Source organism: Piliocolobus tephrosceles, chromosome 13, assembly GCF_002776525.5.
Source record: "Piliocolobus tephrosceles isolate RC106 chromosome 13, ASM277652v3, whole genome shotgun sequence".
In the NCBI taxonomy this organism is placed as follows: Eukaryota; Metazoa; Chordata; class Mammalia; order Primates; family Cercopithecidae; genus Piliocolobus; species Piliocolobus tephrosceles.
The window spans coordinates 1,677,875-1,690,649 of record NC_045446.1 but is presented as its reverse complement, the minus strand read 5'-3'; the positions used below and the strand labels follow the sequence as shown (position 1 = coordinate 1,690,649).

The following is a 12,775-nucleotide window of genomic DNA, read 5'->3' as shown; positions in this document are numbered from 1 at the left end:
GGCAAAGTCTTCCTTGCAGCCCTGACCTCCTCCCTCACCCCCTCCCGAGGCAAAGTTTCTCTGTCCCCAGTGGATTGACAGCTGGCACAGAGGGACGGGGTCTGGGGCTGGGGGTGTGGCCTGCAGATCCCTCCTGCACAAAGACCCCAGGGAAGTGGAGAGCGAAGGGTCCTACAGGCTCGGGCGGGGATGGGGCCCGCATTTTAGAGGGAAAAGCCGTGGGCAGCATCTGATGGGCATCCAGGCACCACCCTGGCCATAGTAACAGGTGGCACGTGCTGGCCAGTGCCCTCCTGAGCTGGCCCCGCGGATGGCCAGGACGCTGTGCCCTTGGCTAGCCCCTACCTGCATCCCCGCCCGTGTCCCCCAGGGCCCCCCATGCAGAAGCAAGTGCACACTGTGGAGGGGGGTCTGCGGCTTTATTCACAGGCCCCAGGGGATAGAGGCGACAAGGACAGAGATGCGGGCGATGCCCTGGGACGGCCTCTTCACCCCCAGGATTGTCAGGGAGCCCCTGACAGGATTGTGGGGGCTGGAGGATGTGGAGTCCCACGGGCGGCCCTGGTGTGCACGAGGGTGGAGGGTCTCTGCCTCGAGGGGCCTTCCTGTCCTCTCTACTTCCAGCGCCCGCCGACTTTGCCCTTGGCTGGGGTCCCAGCCTTCTTGCTGCTGCAGATGGTAAGCAAGCGATCCTTGAGGGTCAGGACCTCTGGCCGTGCCCCTCCTGGTCCTCCACTCTGGGTGGACGCTCAGCCCGACCCCACGCTGCTCTCCGGGCACAGGCCCGGCCCAAGCTCTCAGCACACACCCAGCTTCAGTCCAGGCAGTGCCCACTCACCTGTGCCTGGCGGGCCTAGGTCATTAGTGTGGTTAGGGGGCTGGCACGTGAGCCCAGGGCACCCTCCCTTTGTCCTTCCTTCCTTGCCTGAGGTACCACTGCAGACAGACCCCGAGCTTGGGAAGCCTGTCTTGGCAGATAATGATAATCCTTTCACTTGGCCTCGAAAGAGCCCTTGCCCCTCCAGACGGTGGCCTCTGAGGGGTGGCGGTCCCAGGAACCTGCCCCGTTTGTCTGAGGCCTTCACGTGGCCGAGAGCCAGGAGGAGCTGGGTTCGGGTGAGGGACGGAGGCAGGAGGAGGACAGGAGTGCTCTGGCCCGCGAGGCCAGCCCCTTTCAGACGCAGCTGCTCAGCAGGACGCCTGGCTGGCAAAGGCCGTGCCCTCACACACGTTCCTGAGCACCCTCAGCACATGCACACGTGCACACACGCAGGCACATGCACACCACGCCGACTGCCCGCCCTCAGAGGGGCCTGCAACGACCCCTGATGGCACAACAGGGAGACGGTGAGGTCGCGTGCACCAGGGAGGAGCCTGCCCTGCGCGCCACAGGGAAGCCAGGGCTACAGGAGGAGGGAGAAGAATCCCAGAAAACAATGAAACTCCAAGTAGCCCCCAAACACCACGGTCCTTGGAGAAATGGAACTGGCTGCGCGGCTGGGCTCAGTGACAGGATCCCCAGTGTGGCGTTGCCGGGAGCACCCTGGGTGCAGCCCCGTGCGCGTGGTCAAGTAGCTGTGCCAAGGGATCCCACAGCCCCCCGGGACACGATTTGACGGACGAGGCGTCACCCTCCTGAGGAGTCCGTGATTTTGCCCAGCGTCACAGAGGGGCTGGTGATGAAGACCTGGCTGCTTAATTCCCTGCCTAGGTCCTCTTGGAGGGTGGGACACTGGCAGATACCCCGGGGCCCAGGTTGGCTACACCAAAGGCCACCCAAGCAGCCCCTTCTAGGGGTCCCCTGGCTGCCCTCTCCCTGCAGCCAGTCCCAGACTTGGGGCGAGGGCGTGACAAGCAAGCCCCATTGGGTTCCCTCCTCCTGACTCTGCTATCCCCCAGGGCTCCCCTGCGTGCAGGAGAGAGAGGAGGCTCCGGGTCCCTGGCCACAGGCCTGTGCATGCTGGCCTGGGTGGCCTGGCCAGGTTAGTCTCGTTACTGCCTGCCCAGGCCAGCCACCACCGGCCCTTGTTAGGGACTGGTGACAGCGGCCTGCCCGGAGGGCCCCTGTGCCCAGCGTGGAGTGAGGACAGCAGGGCTACTCACTGCTTCTGGGCCTGGTCGATGCGGCTTCTGAGCGTGGTGATCTGTGAACAACATGAGTGACTCACTGCGACGACCCAAGGGCCAGGCCTGCGTGTCCTGGGTGAAGGCCCGTCTCCACCGCAGGGTGGGCTGGGCTGGGCGACCCAGGACTGCTGGGCCCCCACGAGGGCTCCTCGGCTCCCTTACTGTCTCCTGGCTCCTTGTGCAGGGGGACACTGTCCCTTGGCCCTCGGGCTCGCGCGTAGACTTACTCTCGCCAACCTGTACTGGCCTGGACTGCCACACACAGCAGCCCGTAGCTGGCCACTTACCTTCAGCCTGCAGCAGGATGTGGGGCAGGGGGCACGGAGCATGGATAGAGGGGTGGGGAGGGTGCAGGTGAGGCCTGCGGACCCCTCCTTCCCAGCTCCAGCTCCCTTCAACTGCTGAGCTCTGAGCTCCTGGGCCAGCCGTTCCTGCCCTCCTGCCTGCACCCGGGGGCACTCTGTGGCCACTGCTGGCTTGAGGCGGAGCGCCTGGGAAGGTGGGGGCCCTTCCTCGCTTGCCAACAGGGCAGCGGCCACTGGGAAGCCCCCGGCTGCAGGTACAAGGGGAGAGCGGGGGCAGGAGGAAGGCTCCAGGCCCCCTGCCACCAGCGTCCTGAGCGACCCAGGTTTTTGCCATGCGAGAGGTTCACCTCACCGTGCAGCGCACACCCACGGGCCTGGCCCAGGGTGGACCCGGCTACTTACAACTTGGCCAGCATCTGCACTCTGGCCCGGACATTCATGATCTAGAAAGACCAAGATGGTTACAAGGCTGGATGGGCAGCTGAGGCCTCAAAGCTGTGGGCTAGCTTGGCCTGGTGATGGCCCTCCAGGCTCTGCAGTCCCTAGGGACCCGCTGTGGCCACGTCTATCCAGAGCCAGTGGGTCCCTGACTCAGCTCTGGGAACAGAGTCTGGGTCCTGTGCAGTGAAGCCCATCTCAGGGCCAGCCGCTCTGGGAGAGCCCCGAGGGTGAAGTCAGGGCTGTCCCCCATGCCTGGACCCCTGGGGACAGCTCTGGGAGGGGGTGTACTGGGAGGGAGTGTAATCGCCCTGCTTCTGCAAGAGGGGAGCTCGTGGAAACTCGGGTGGAACAGGGGGCATGCCCAGAGCCCCTGAGAAGGTGCTCGGATTTGCCTGGCTGGCTTGGACGGGTCGTCCCGCACCCCCTGCACCCGAGTGGAGCACAGGCCCCGTGGGCAGGCTGCTCTCCGCTGGGGCCTCTGGCGGTGCTGGAGGGTGGACATCGTGTCCTTGATGGTGATGCTGGAGTGTCTGCATTCGCCCCAAGCACACAGGTCACCCACGGCTGCGCCCCTCGCCCCTGGAGCCCACACGGGTGTTTGGGAGGGTGGGAAGCAGCTCGGCCTCCATCCTAGCTCCCACATTGCACCCCAGCCCCTGAGGTCACCCAGGCCGGCTGCCTTCCCCAGCCCCAGCTTTGCCTGCAGCGATAATGCCTGCATAGGATGGGAGTTCTGCTCCGTCCCAGAGGGCCACAGTCTCAGGCCCCCTTTTCCAGCCGCGGGGTGCAGCGTGTCACCCTCTCTGCCTGCCCCGAGGAAGCAGATGTCTGGGGCCCTGGTGGAAGCCAGAGCCTGGGTTTGCGGAGGAGGCTCTGTGGAAAGGACGCCCCACACCGGACGGCCTCGGTGCCCCGGGGCTGAGCTCGGTGATGATGGGGACTTTCTCTAAGCTTAAAGGGGTTCAGAAAATGAACCCCGAGTCCACTCGGCCATGGCTGCTCTGCCATGACAGTCCTCATGGCAAGGGTGACCAGGGCCGCCCACAGGGGTCAGGTTCATCGCTCAGGGTGCTGCGTGGTCAGCCAGGAGGACGGGCTCTGGCCACAGTCCCCAGTAGGAGAGCAGCCTCAGCCAGGGGTCAGTGGCGACAGCCTGTGTGGGCCTCTCAGGGCCCAGGGCCCTGCGATGGGCAGGTCCAGAGTTTGCTAGGGACGCAGGGAGTGGCTGCTCTGGCTGGTGGGTGAAAGCTGTTAGGGCCCCAGGGCCAGAGGTGCCGGGACTCACATCATATTTCTGGCGTTTCAACTTCTCCCCAAACTCGAACTTGTCGGTCTCCAGCTGGTGCAGGGTCTCCCAGAGCTCCTTGGCTTTGTCCCTGGGGCAGAGAAAGGGGTGAGGCTTTGTTGAATAAGCCCCAAAGGCAGGGCCAGGGCCCTGGAGTCCTCCTCCAGCCACTGAGGAGCACAGTCCTCGGTGGCTTGGGGAGCAGTCGGCAGCCCCGCAGCAGCCACCCCTCACCTCAGTTTGTCTTCACTGAGGTGGTCGATGTTGAGCGGCTTGCGTCTCTCAGCAAGAATCTTCTTCTTCATTTCGCGGGCCGTCTGCTTCTTGCCTCTCTTCTGGTCAGCCTGGAGGGGACAAGTCCAAAGAGAGGGGCCTGGTTTCAGGAGGGCACAGGGCGCAGCCCACACTGAAGGCGGCCACCATGCTCCCAGCAGCGGCACGCACCTTGGCCAGGTAGCTGCTGTAGTTGGCTCCCATGGAAGACAGAGCTTTCTTCTTCTTCAGGTCGTCCTCTGCCCTCCTCTTGGCATCCTCCTCCTCCCTTCTGGCCTTTTCCTCCTGTGGAGACCCCATCCCCAAGATGCTCAGGGATGGAGAGAGGGCTGTGCTTTCTGGGCAGGCTTTAGGGACCCACCCTGGGCTTAGAACTCTCTGGAAGGACCCACCCTGGGCTTAGAACTCTCTGGAAGGACCCACCCTGGGCTTAGAACTCTCTGGAAGGAAGCTCCAGGTCTTGGCCAGGATTTGTTGTCTTGCAAGGGGTTCTGCAGGGCGTGAGGGACTTAGCCAGTGGCTCTGATCATTGGCCAATGACAATGGGAACCCCAGGAGGAGGAAGGCCTCAGTCCCCTGCATTTCTCTGGGCCTGGGGTTCATTCGCTGATGAGACAGCGGTAGGGATGGTGGCCTCCTCACCGCCAGTCTGTTCTGGCGCTCCCTCTCCTTCTCTGCACGAATCCTCTGCTGCTCCGCTCTCTCTGCACGACGCTTCTCCTGCGGCCAGAGAGGTGCGTCTGCTTAGCCCCGTCCCCGGGTCCTCCGAGGGTGTCCACCAGCCCCTGCTGCAGCCTGAACTGCCCCACTCACGATTCTCTCCTTGAGAGCGACCAGCTCCTCCTCCTCCTTCTTCCGGGCTTCAAAGTGGCTGTCGATGAGGGCCTGGAGCTCCATTAGGTCTTTGTTCTGACGCTTCTTCTGGATGTCCTGTGGGCAGGGGCAGTGGGCGTCAGGGCAGGGGTTGGAGTGGGCGTCTCTCCAACCCCTGCCCTGCCTGGCCTGCCTTGCAGCAAGAGGCCCCTTCCCTTGCCCCAGCAGATAAGCCCTGAATCCCTTGGCCACCATGAAAATGGCAAGTGGCAAGGAATGTTTTGCCTTCTGCACATTGCCATGGCTGCTATCCTCATAGGGGCCAAGGGTGGCCTGATTTCTGAGCCACGGAGCAGGGATGGTGCCAAGCCATAAGGTCCTCAGCATCCTTAGGATGAACTGGCCCTGACTTGGCTCTGTCATCATCCTCAGAGATGCCCTGCATGGGCCTGGCAGAGAGAAGACTGCTGAGTGAGAGAAACTGTTGGATAAATAGATAGGCATGTGAACAGATGAACTGATGGATGGGTGGATGAGTGAGAGAGGATGGAGACAGATGACTGGGTGGATGGGTGAATGGATGGATAGGAGATGAGTAGAGGGATGGATATGTAGATTAATGGTAGAGGATGTGTGGATGGTGGGTGAGTGGCTGGGTGGGTGGATAGATGGGTGGGTGGATGGGAGGATGAACGGGTGAATGGGTGGGTGGGTGGGAGGGTGGATGAGTGGATGGTTGCATGAGTGAGTGGATGATACATGGATCGATGGATGGATGAGTAGATGAATGAGTGGGATGGATGGATGGATGGATGGACAGTTTGGGTGGATGGGTGGGTGGGTGGGTGAGTGGATGGATGGATGGATGGACGGTTGGGTGGATGGGTGGGTGCGTGGGTGAGTGGATGGATGGATAGGTGAATGCGTAGAGCTTATGTGGGTGGGTGGATAGATGTATAGAAGGATAGATAGAGGTGAAGGGAAGAGAGAAGTTTAGTTTTAGAGGGGTTTCCTCTGGTCCAGGAATAAGTTATGGTAGAATTGCCCGGACCCAGGAGGCCCCAGCTCTGGCTGCTTGGGAGGAAGTGACCATCTGAGGCCTGGCCTGGGGCCCAAAAGCTGGGGTGTGGGGAAACCGTGGCCATGTTGACCAGAGTCCTGTAAACTTACATCGAAGTCCACTTTCTCCCCTTCTGGGATCTTAGGAGCAGTGAGTCTGAAGAGGAGACAGAGAGGCCCATGAGCAGAGACCCAGGAACCCACCCCAGAGGGTGAGCCTGGCGCTTTCCCTACTGGCCCCTACTGACCCTGGTGCCCTCCTGCTCTGGCCCCTAGCCGAGGGTGCCCCGCCGAGCGGCACGTTTGCCCCAGCTTTATTCTTACACGGTTTGTAGCCCACCGTCCTGAGAGTGGCTTGAGACCCTCAAGAATGCTTTAGCTTTCAGCGCTGCCATCTGCCTTTCGGCTTCTGGCCGTTGCCAGTGTCGCTGCACCCCAGCTACCAGGAGGGCACCTCCATTTCCTTCTCAAACAGATAAACAGACGCAGCCAGGTCGGGTGAGAAGCTACAGCCACTGTGGGTGGCAGTGGCCTCCCTGGGCAGGAACGGCCACTGCGAGCCTGTGCCTTTCCCCAGCCCCTCTTTCATCTTTCTCTCTGGCGGCCCAAAGGAAGGAGGAGAGGGGGCTGGGAAGAAAGCAATCTGAAGGGGAAGCGAGGCCCCTCTCCGGCTGGGTGTGCAGTCCCCTCCTCTCACCAATACATTCCAGATGCAGCAAAGAGTTAAAACAACAACAATTTTTTTCCAACAAACCATAGAAGAAAGTGGAGCTAAATATCAATCAAAAACTAGAGCAGGAAAGGGTTTCCTAAGCTCAGAAGCACCAGAAGGTGCCTCTAAGGGAAAGATGACGCCACACAAATGAAAAACTTATGTATGTGAAAAAAAAAAAAAAACAAAAAAGAAAGAAAAAAAAAAAAAAAAAAAGACTAAAAAAATATTTTCAGCAAATGCAGAGAAGACTTATATCCTTATGCAAACTGATGACTAAGAAAACACAAAGATTCTTCCACCAGGAGACAAATGAGCAATGGTCATGGCTATGAGTTCTCAGAGAAAAGGCGACCCATCCCAAAGTCAGGGAAATCTTGGCCCCGAGTGACTGTTAGGGCGCAAAGCCAAACAACCGTGAGGTGCCGTTTCTCATCCATCAGAGGCTGCAGTGTAAAAGCACGTTCCTGTCCCTGGGTGAGGAGGGTGTGGGACACAGACCCGCTCACATCCCACGTAGGAGACGGCGTTGGCCAGGCCCTTGTGGAAAGCAATTTGGCAGTGGATGTCAAAGCCTTAAGAACATTCATACTCTTTGACCCAGTAATTCCAGTTCTGGGAATGTGGCCTACGGAAATAACCCTAAAGACAGAAAACGCTTTCCAACCGGCGTTATTTATGATAGTAAAATATTGGGGAAAGCCTGCAATAGGGGAATGGTTAGGAAAATTACGGTTTGTCCAATTGATGGAATATTATGTGGCCATTCAAAATATTTAAGAAGACTGTGTAAAAACATGGAAAAATACTTATGAATAGTGCTAAATTTTAAAAAAGCAGAATTCAAAGCTGCAGAGACGGTATGATGTTTGAAAAACAGGGCCGACTTTAAATCTTTTTTTCCAAGCGCTATGCATGGAAAAAAGGAAGAAATAAGGCTTTTTAGTTCTTTCTGCTCTTTTCCACAGTCTGGCTGGCTGGGTGGGAGAATTATAGATGACGTTTTTTCTTCATTTGACTTTTATATATTTTCCAAATTTTCTTTCATGAGGTGTTTTATTTTCATAATGAAAACACAAACAATTTTTCTAAAATGAGAAAATATCTCGTGATCTGGCATTACTGTACTTAAAATCACTGGAAAATACAGTGCAAAGGATGGGAATATGCCGGCTCTACCCTTCAAATATTCTCACTCTTCTGAGAATCTGCAGTGCTCCCCAAGTGGGAACCAACAGTGACTGTGTGTTAAGACACTGAGATTCCACCTCGCACAGAGCAGAACGCAGGCAAGAGCCCTTGAGATAAAAGGGTGAATCACGTAGCGAGTGCTGCAGCTTGTGAGCACTGATCAAAAGCAGAAAAGTCAGAAGAGCTGCAGTAAAAAAATCAAACCCGTGAAGTGCTCACAAGCCGGTGCCATGAGGACAAGATTCTCCGAATTCTGCCCCAAAGGGGGACAGGGGCCCCTGCACGGTGAGCGATTTTGGACACGGTCCAGGTGTCATTCTGAAGTGGGTTTCTGGGGTGAGTCCCCCACCTTTCTCCACTTCTGGACTCACTTTCTTGTCGATTTTCACATCTAGGGCTCTGAGAGTCCTCGAAGTATGGTGGGGCATGATGTGGCACCCCGAAGGCCATGAGGTGTTGTGGTGGCCTCACTCCCTGCACCCGGCACCCTGCCTTCCTTCTTCGACTCTCTCCCACCCACCTCTCCTCCCTTCTTCTGCGTCAGTAGCCTCCTCCTACAGGAAGCCCTCTTTGTCTGCACCGAATGACCCCGCGCAAAATCACACCCTGCTGGGCCTCCCAAGCCCATCTCCCAGGTGGCCCTCATCCCTCCCACCTGTGCTCTGAGCATCCTTCCGAATGCAGGCTCCAGGCATCTGGCCCTGGCCTGCTCCACCCCCACCATGGAGCACACTCACTGGGCGCCACACGCACTTGGCCGCCCCCTCCCCAGAACACGCTCGGCGCCGGGCCTGCCAGGACCCCACACTCACTTGATTCTTGGTTTCTCCTCTGGTCCGCACAGCACCAGCATGGGAAGAGGGACACCAGCGTGGGGAGAGGGAGAGAGACAGCCTGGGTGAGACTGGGTCGCCTGGGGTCCCCCTCGCTGAAAGCCACTGTCCTTTTCAGCTGGGTGTGCCCCCAACCCCCAGAAACAAGAGGGTCCTGTTTCTGCTCTAGGCCTGCAAAAGCCCCTGGCAGGGTCAGAGGGGAAGAACTCAGGGCCTGGGGCCGGGAGGAAGGGTGAGGAAGAGGCAGGGAAGAAATAGGAGCGAGACAGGCAGCATCCTTGAAGGCTGGGAAGGGAGGAGACGGAGGAAAAAGGACAGGGGCCCGGAAAGAAGATGGGGAGGAAAGGGGCTCGGGAGAAAGGGGAGGGGGGCGCTCTGCCCGGGATCTGGCACTGCTGGCTGGTCCCGCTTACTCCCCCTCCACTGTGTGGCAGAAGCTTGGAGCGGTGGCACCGGCGAGGCCCTGGCAGCCCGACCCCAGCAGCACCGTGCGGAGCAGCAAGGCCTGGCCCTCTGAGGCCCCCGTGCCAGGGGAAGAGAAAGAGGACAGAGGAAGAGGGAGGCAGGGCAGCGAGGGACCCCAGCCCGTCCTCTATCCCTCGCGTTGGCTAGAGCCAGGGTCCTGCACCTCCGGCGGCAGGGACGGGCCCTTACCTTCCGCGTCCTCCTCTGCGGTGTCTTCCAGGTGGCAAAAGGCACAAGCACACATGCAAGAGAAAAGCCAGCGCAGCTGCGGGAGCAGTGGGCAAGGGGCCTGTGGCGGGCAAGGGGCCCACCCCTTTCACGCGGACCCTCTCTTCCCCTGAGTGTGCCTACGGGGCCCTACAAGTGTCAAGGGGCAACGTGGGGGGCTAAGAGCACTGGGTCTCATCTGTCTCCCCGGTCTGTCCTCTTGGGTCTGGCAGGGCCAACCTTGGAATCTGAGAGCCTCCCCACCAAGAGGGCATTGCAGCCGGGGTGGGTGCAGCCCCTTCGCTTGGTGCTTCCTGGAGCCTGACCCCTGCCTGTAAAGGCAGTGTTGCTGGGTGGAACCCAGCAGGCCATGGAATGACTACAGCCCTCAGGCCTCAGGAGCCTCTGCCGGCAACGTGATGTCTAACTCCTTGCTGGTCTCAGCCCCAGGAGCCCCTGCCTGAGCCCAGAATGTCCACCGCAGCCCCCATCCACAGGCCAGGAGCCCAGGCGTGCTCACCCCTGACCTCCTTGGGGCCTGCCGTCTGACTGCCACGTGGCTGCTGTCCTGAGACTGGGCCCCTCTGGGAACCCCCTGCTACCTCTCACTAGCTTCTCTGGGGCCTGCCTGGCCTGCCCTGGCCACCCTAGTAACGGGCGGCTTCCTTTAGGATACACTCGGCTCCTGGACCCTGGGGTGGACCTGGCTGGCCTGGCCTGGCTGGGGCCCAGGACGGGGGTCTGCTGCTGGCGTAGCGGCACCCGCCCATCCTGTTCCTTTAGTCCCTGCTCTGGGCCTTAGGTAGCAGCAAGGCCATTGACACGCGATGCCCTCGGCCCTCCGAGTCTGGCCCAGTGCTGTCCCCTGCACTTGGCTAAGGACAGCAGTCCTGGGCCCGAGGGGTGGGGGTCCTGCCTTGCCAGTGCCTGGCCGGGAGTGCACTGGTCCTTGAGTCCTCCTTGTTGGCAGATACCTCGGTTGCCTGGGAACCCCCACCAGAGAGCCCGCCAGCGCTCTCGATTTTGCAAGTGGGCCTGAGGTCACGCGTTCCAGATGCCCTGGGGGGCGTGTGCACTGGGAGTGAGCGGTGGGGCATCCTGAGTGCCACAGCCTGGCCAAGGGCCCTGAAGGAGCGGCGTGGTGGATGATGAATGGGCTGCTGGCCCCGGCCTCCCTGACTTAGGGATTTAGCTGGACACGGTGCGTGGCTGAGGAGCCCCCCCGGGTGGGAAGGCCAGCCAGGGGGGAGGGTGAGGTCGGGTGGGAGGCTGAGCGCTTGTGGGGAGCGACCACACTGCCAAGCAGCAAAGCTGTCCTGCGGCCCTGCCTCCTCTGCTCCTGCTCCACCCTCCCCTGCTGTCTGTCTGTCTGTCTGTCCACTGGCCTCAGTGCTGGTTTCAGAGTGACCCAGCGACCCTGTCACCCCCATAGGCCATGTCCTGGACACCTCCCTGCACGGCTGCAGTCCCATCCCCCTCCTAGCACGTCCCTTCTTGTCCAGGGGCCTCTCTGAGGCTCGAGTCATGCAAGAGCTCAGGCCCAGCAGGGAGGAGCCCCGCAGCTCCACGGCCTGTGAGTGGGGGGAGCTGAGAAGCGCTCCCCAGCTGGGGCCCCTGACTTGAATGTGCAGCTCTCTGACCTCCACCCAGGGGTATGGCCAGCCCCACTGCCAGGGAGGCCAGGCCCACCCAGGGGCCTCCTCACTCCGGGTGTGTCTGGCTCGGGCCCAGGCAATGGGTGGGATGCTGTGACCTGGCTGCGCCTTTGCACGCATGGCCCCCGGCTGTTCCGGGTCCCCAGCGTCCCCACCTTGGGCCTCAGCCTGCCTTTCTGCTTCACTCCACTTGCCCCTCCACCCTCCCTTCCACCTCACCCCTCCCTACCTTCCTACTTCTGGCTTGCTAACTGGAGCAGGGTGGAGGCCTCTCCTGCACTCTTCCCACCCCACCCTGGTGGATCCAGAGGGTCCCAGTGGACCCCAGCACAGTCCTCCCAAGGCCTGCTCCGCCTCGGCCTCAAGGCTGGCCACCCCCACCTCCCACCTTCCTGTTGGCAGCCCAGGAAGAGCCTCGTTGTCCCCAGGCTATAGAATCAATCCCCTCTGCCTGGGAGACCCAGAGGAAGCCTGCACCCCACCGACCAGTCCTTCCCAAGCCGGGGTCCTCACTCTGTCCCCAGCCCAGAGGCCAGAACTGGTTCAGTTGTTGGTGGCAAATGTCACAAGGAGTGGTCAAGAGGGAGGAAGTGAGAGAGGACAGAAGGGAGGACGGGGGCTCTGGCCTGGAGGCTGGGGAGCACCAGCGTACCTTCTTGAACTTCCTCTGCAGAAACAGCATCATGGTGGGCAGAAAGGGCGGGAGGGACAGAGAACCAGCGTGAGCGATGGCAGCACAGAGAAAGGGGGGGTTGGCAGGGCTGAGGCGGTGGGGCGAGCGGGCCAGGCTGTGCAGGGTTATGCGGCCCCTCTTGTTCCTTCTTGGGTCCTGCACCCCCCACATGGCCACATGTGCCCATGTGGCATTGAAGTCATGCACGTACCTGGTTCATGAACTTCATGGGCTAAGGAGGCCATGGAACAAGAGGCAAAACCGCGGGTCAGAGGTCAAAGGAGAAGGGTCCGAGGTTAATGGAAAAGCGGCCCGTCGCCACTCGAGGCCGAGGGTGGGGCGCGTGCGGGGATCGAGCAAGACACGGTCAGAGTTAGCCCAGGCACAGCCACCACCCCAGTCCCATGTCCCCAAACCCTGCTGTCAGCATCTGGGAGCACCCCAGGTGGGGAAACTGAGGTGATCTGTGGCTCTAGCCCTTGGTAGAGAAGACTCGGGACTGGGGCTGGGCCTTCCTTTGCCTCCATCCCGTCTGTCCTGGGGTGCCCCCGGAAGGGTATCTGTGCCTCTGGCCGGGGCACCAAGGCCCATGGGCAAGGTTGTAGCCTGGCCAGGCGGCCTCAGGGGCCCACAAAGGCAGTGCTGGTAGCCCTGGAAGGCAGAGCCACAGATGGGCCATGGAAGGCATCCCCAGGACCCCCACTTCCTGCCATCCCAACAGCGGGAGGCCCACTTC

At 60.6% G+C, this 12,775-nt stretch overlaps 1 protein-coding gene across 5 annotated transcripts in view; it reads right to left on the bottom strand.

Moving 5' to 3' along the window:
- Nucleotides 1–403: 403 nt before the first annotated feature.
- The window catches only part of TNNT3 (troponin T3, fast skeletal type), an 18,655-nt gene continuing 6,283 nt past the window's right edge, over nt 404–12,775 (bottom strand). For 2 of the 5 annotated variants that reach the window (XM_023183531.1, XM_031933883.1), the window contains 8 exons: nt 12,251–12,271; nt 9,019–9,037; nt 6,415–6,460; nt 5,245–5,361; nt 5,074–5,151; nt 4,603–4,716; nt 4,393–4,502; nt 404–4,249 (listed from right to left, as the gene is read on the bottom strand). In XM_023183531.1, the coding sequence (XP_023039299.1) occupies nt 3,937–4,249; nt 4,393–4,502; nt 4,603–4,716; nt 5,074–5,151; nt 5,245–5,361; nt 6,415–6,460; nt 9,019–9,037; nt 12,251–12,271 (818 nt within the window). In that variant the 3' untranslated portion in view covers nt 404–3,936. Of the gene's footprint in view, nt 4,250–4,392; nt 4,503–4,602; nt 4,717–5,073; nt 5,152–5,244; nt 5,362–6,414; nt 6,461–9,018; nt 9,038–9,693; nt 9,718–12,018; nt 12,034–12,250; nt 12,677–12,775 lie in introns of those variants that run through there. The other 3 variants (XM_023183532.1, XM_023183533.2, XM_031933882.1) reach the window with 3 other exon arrangements.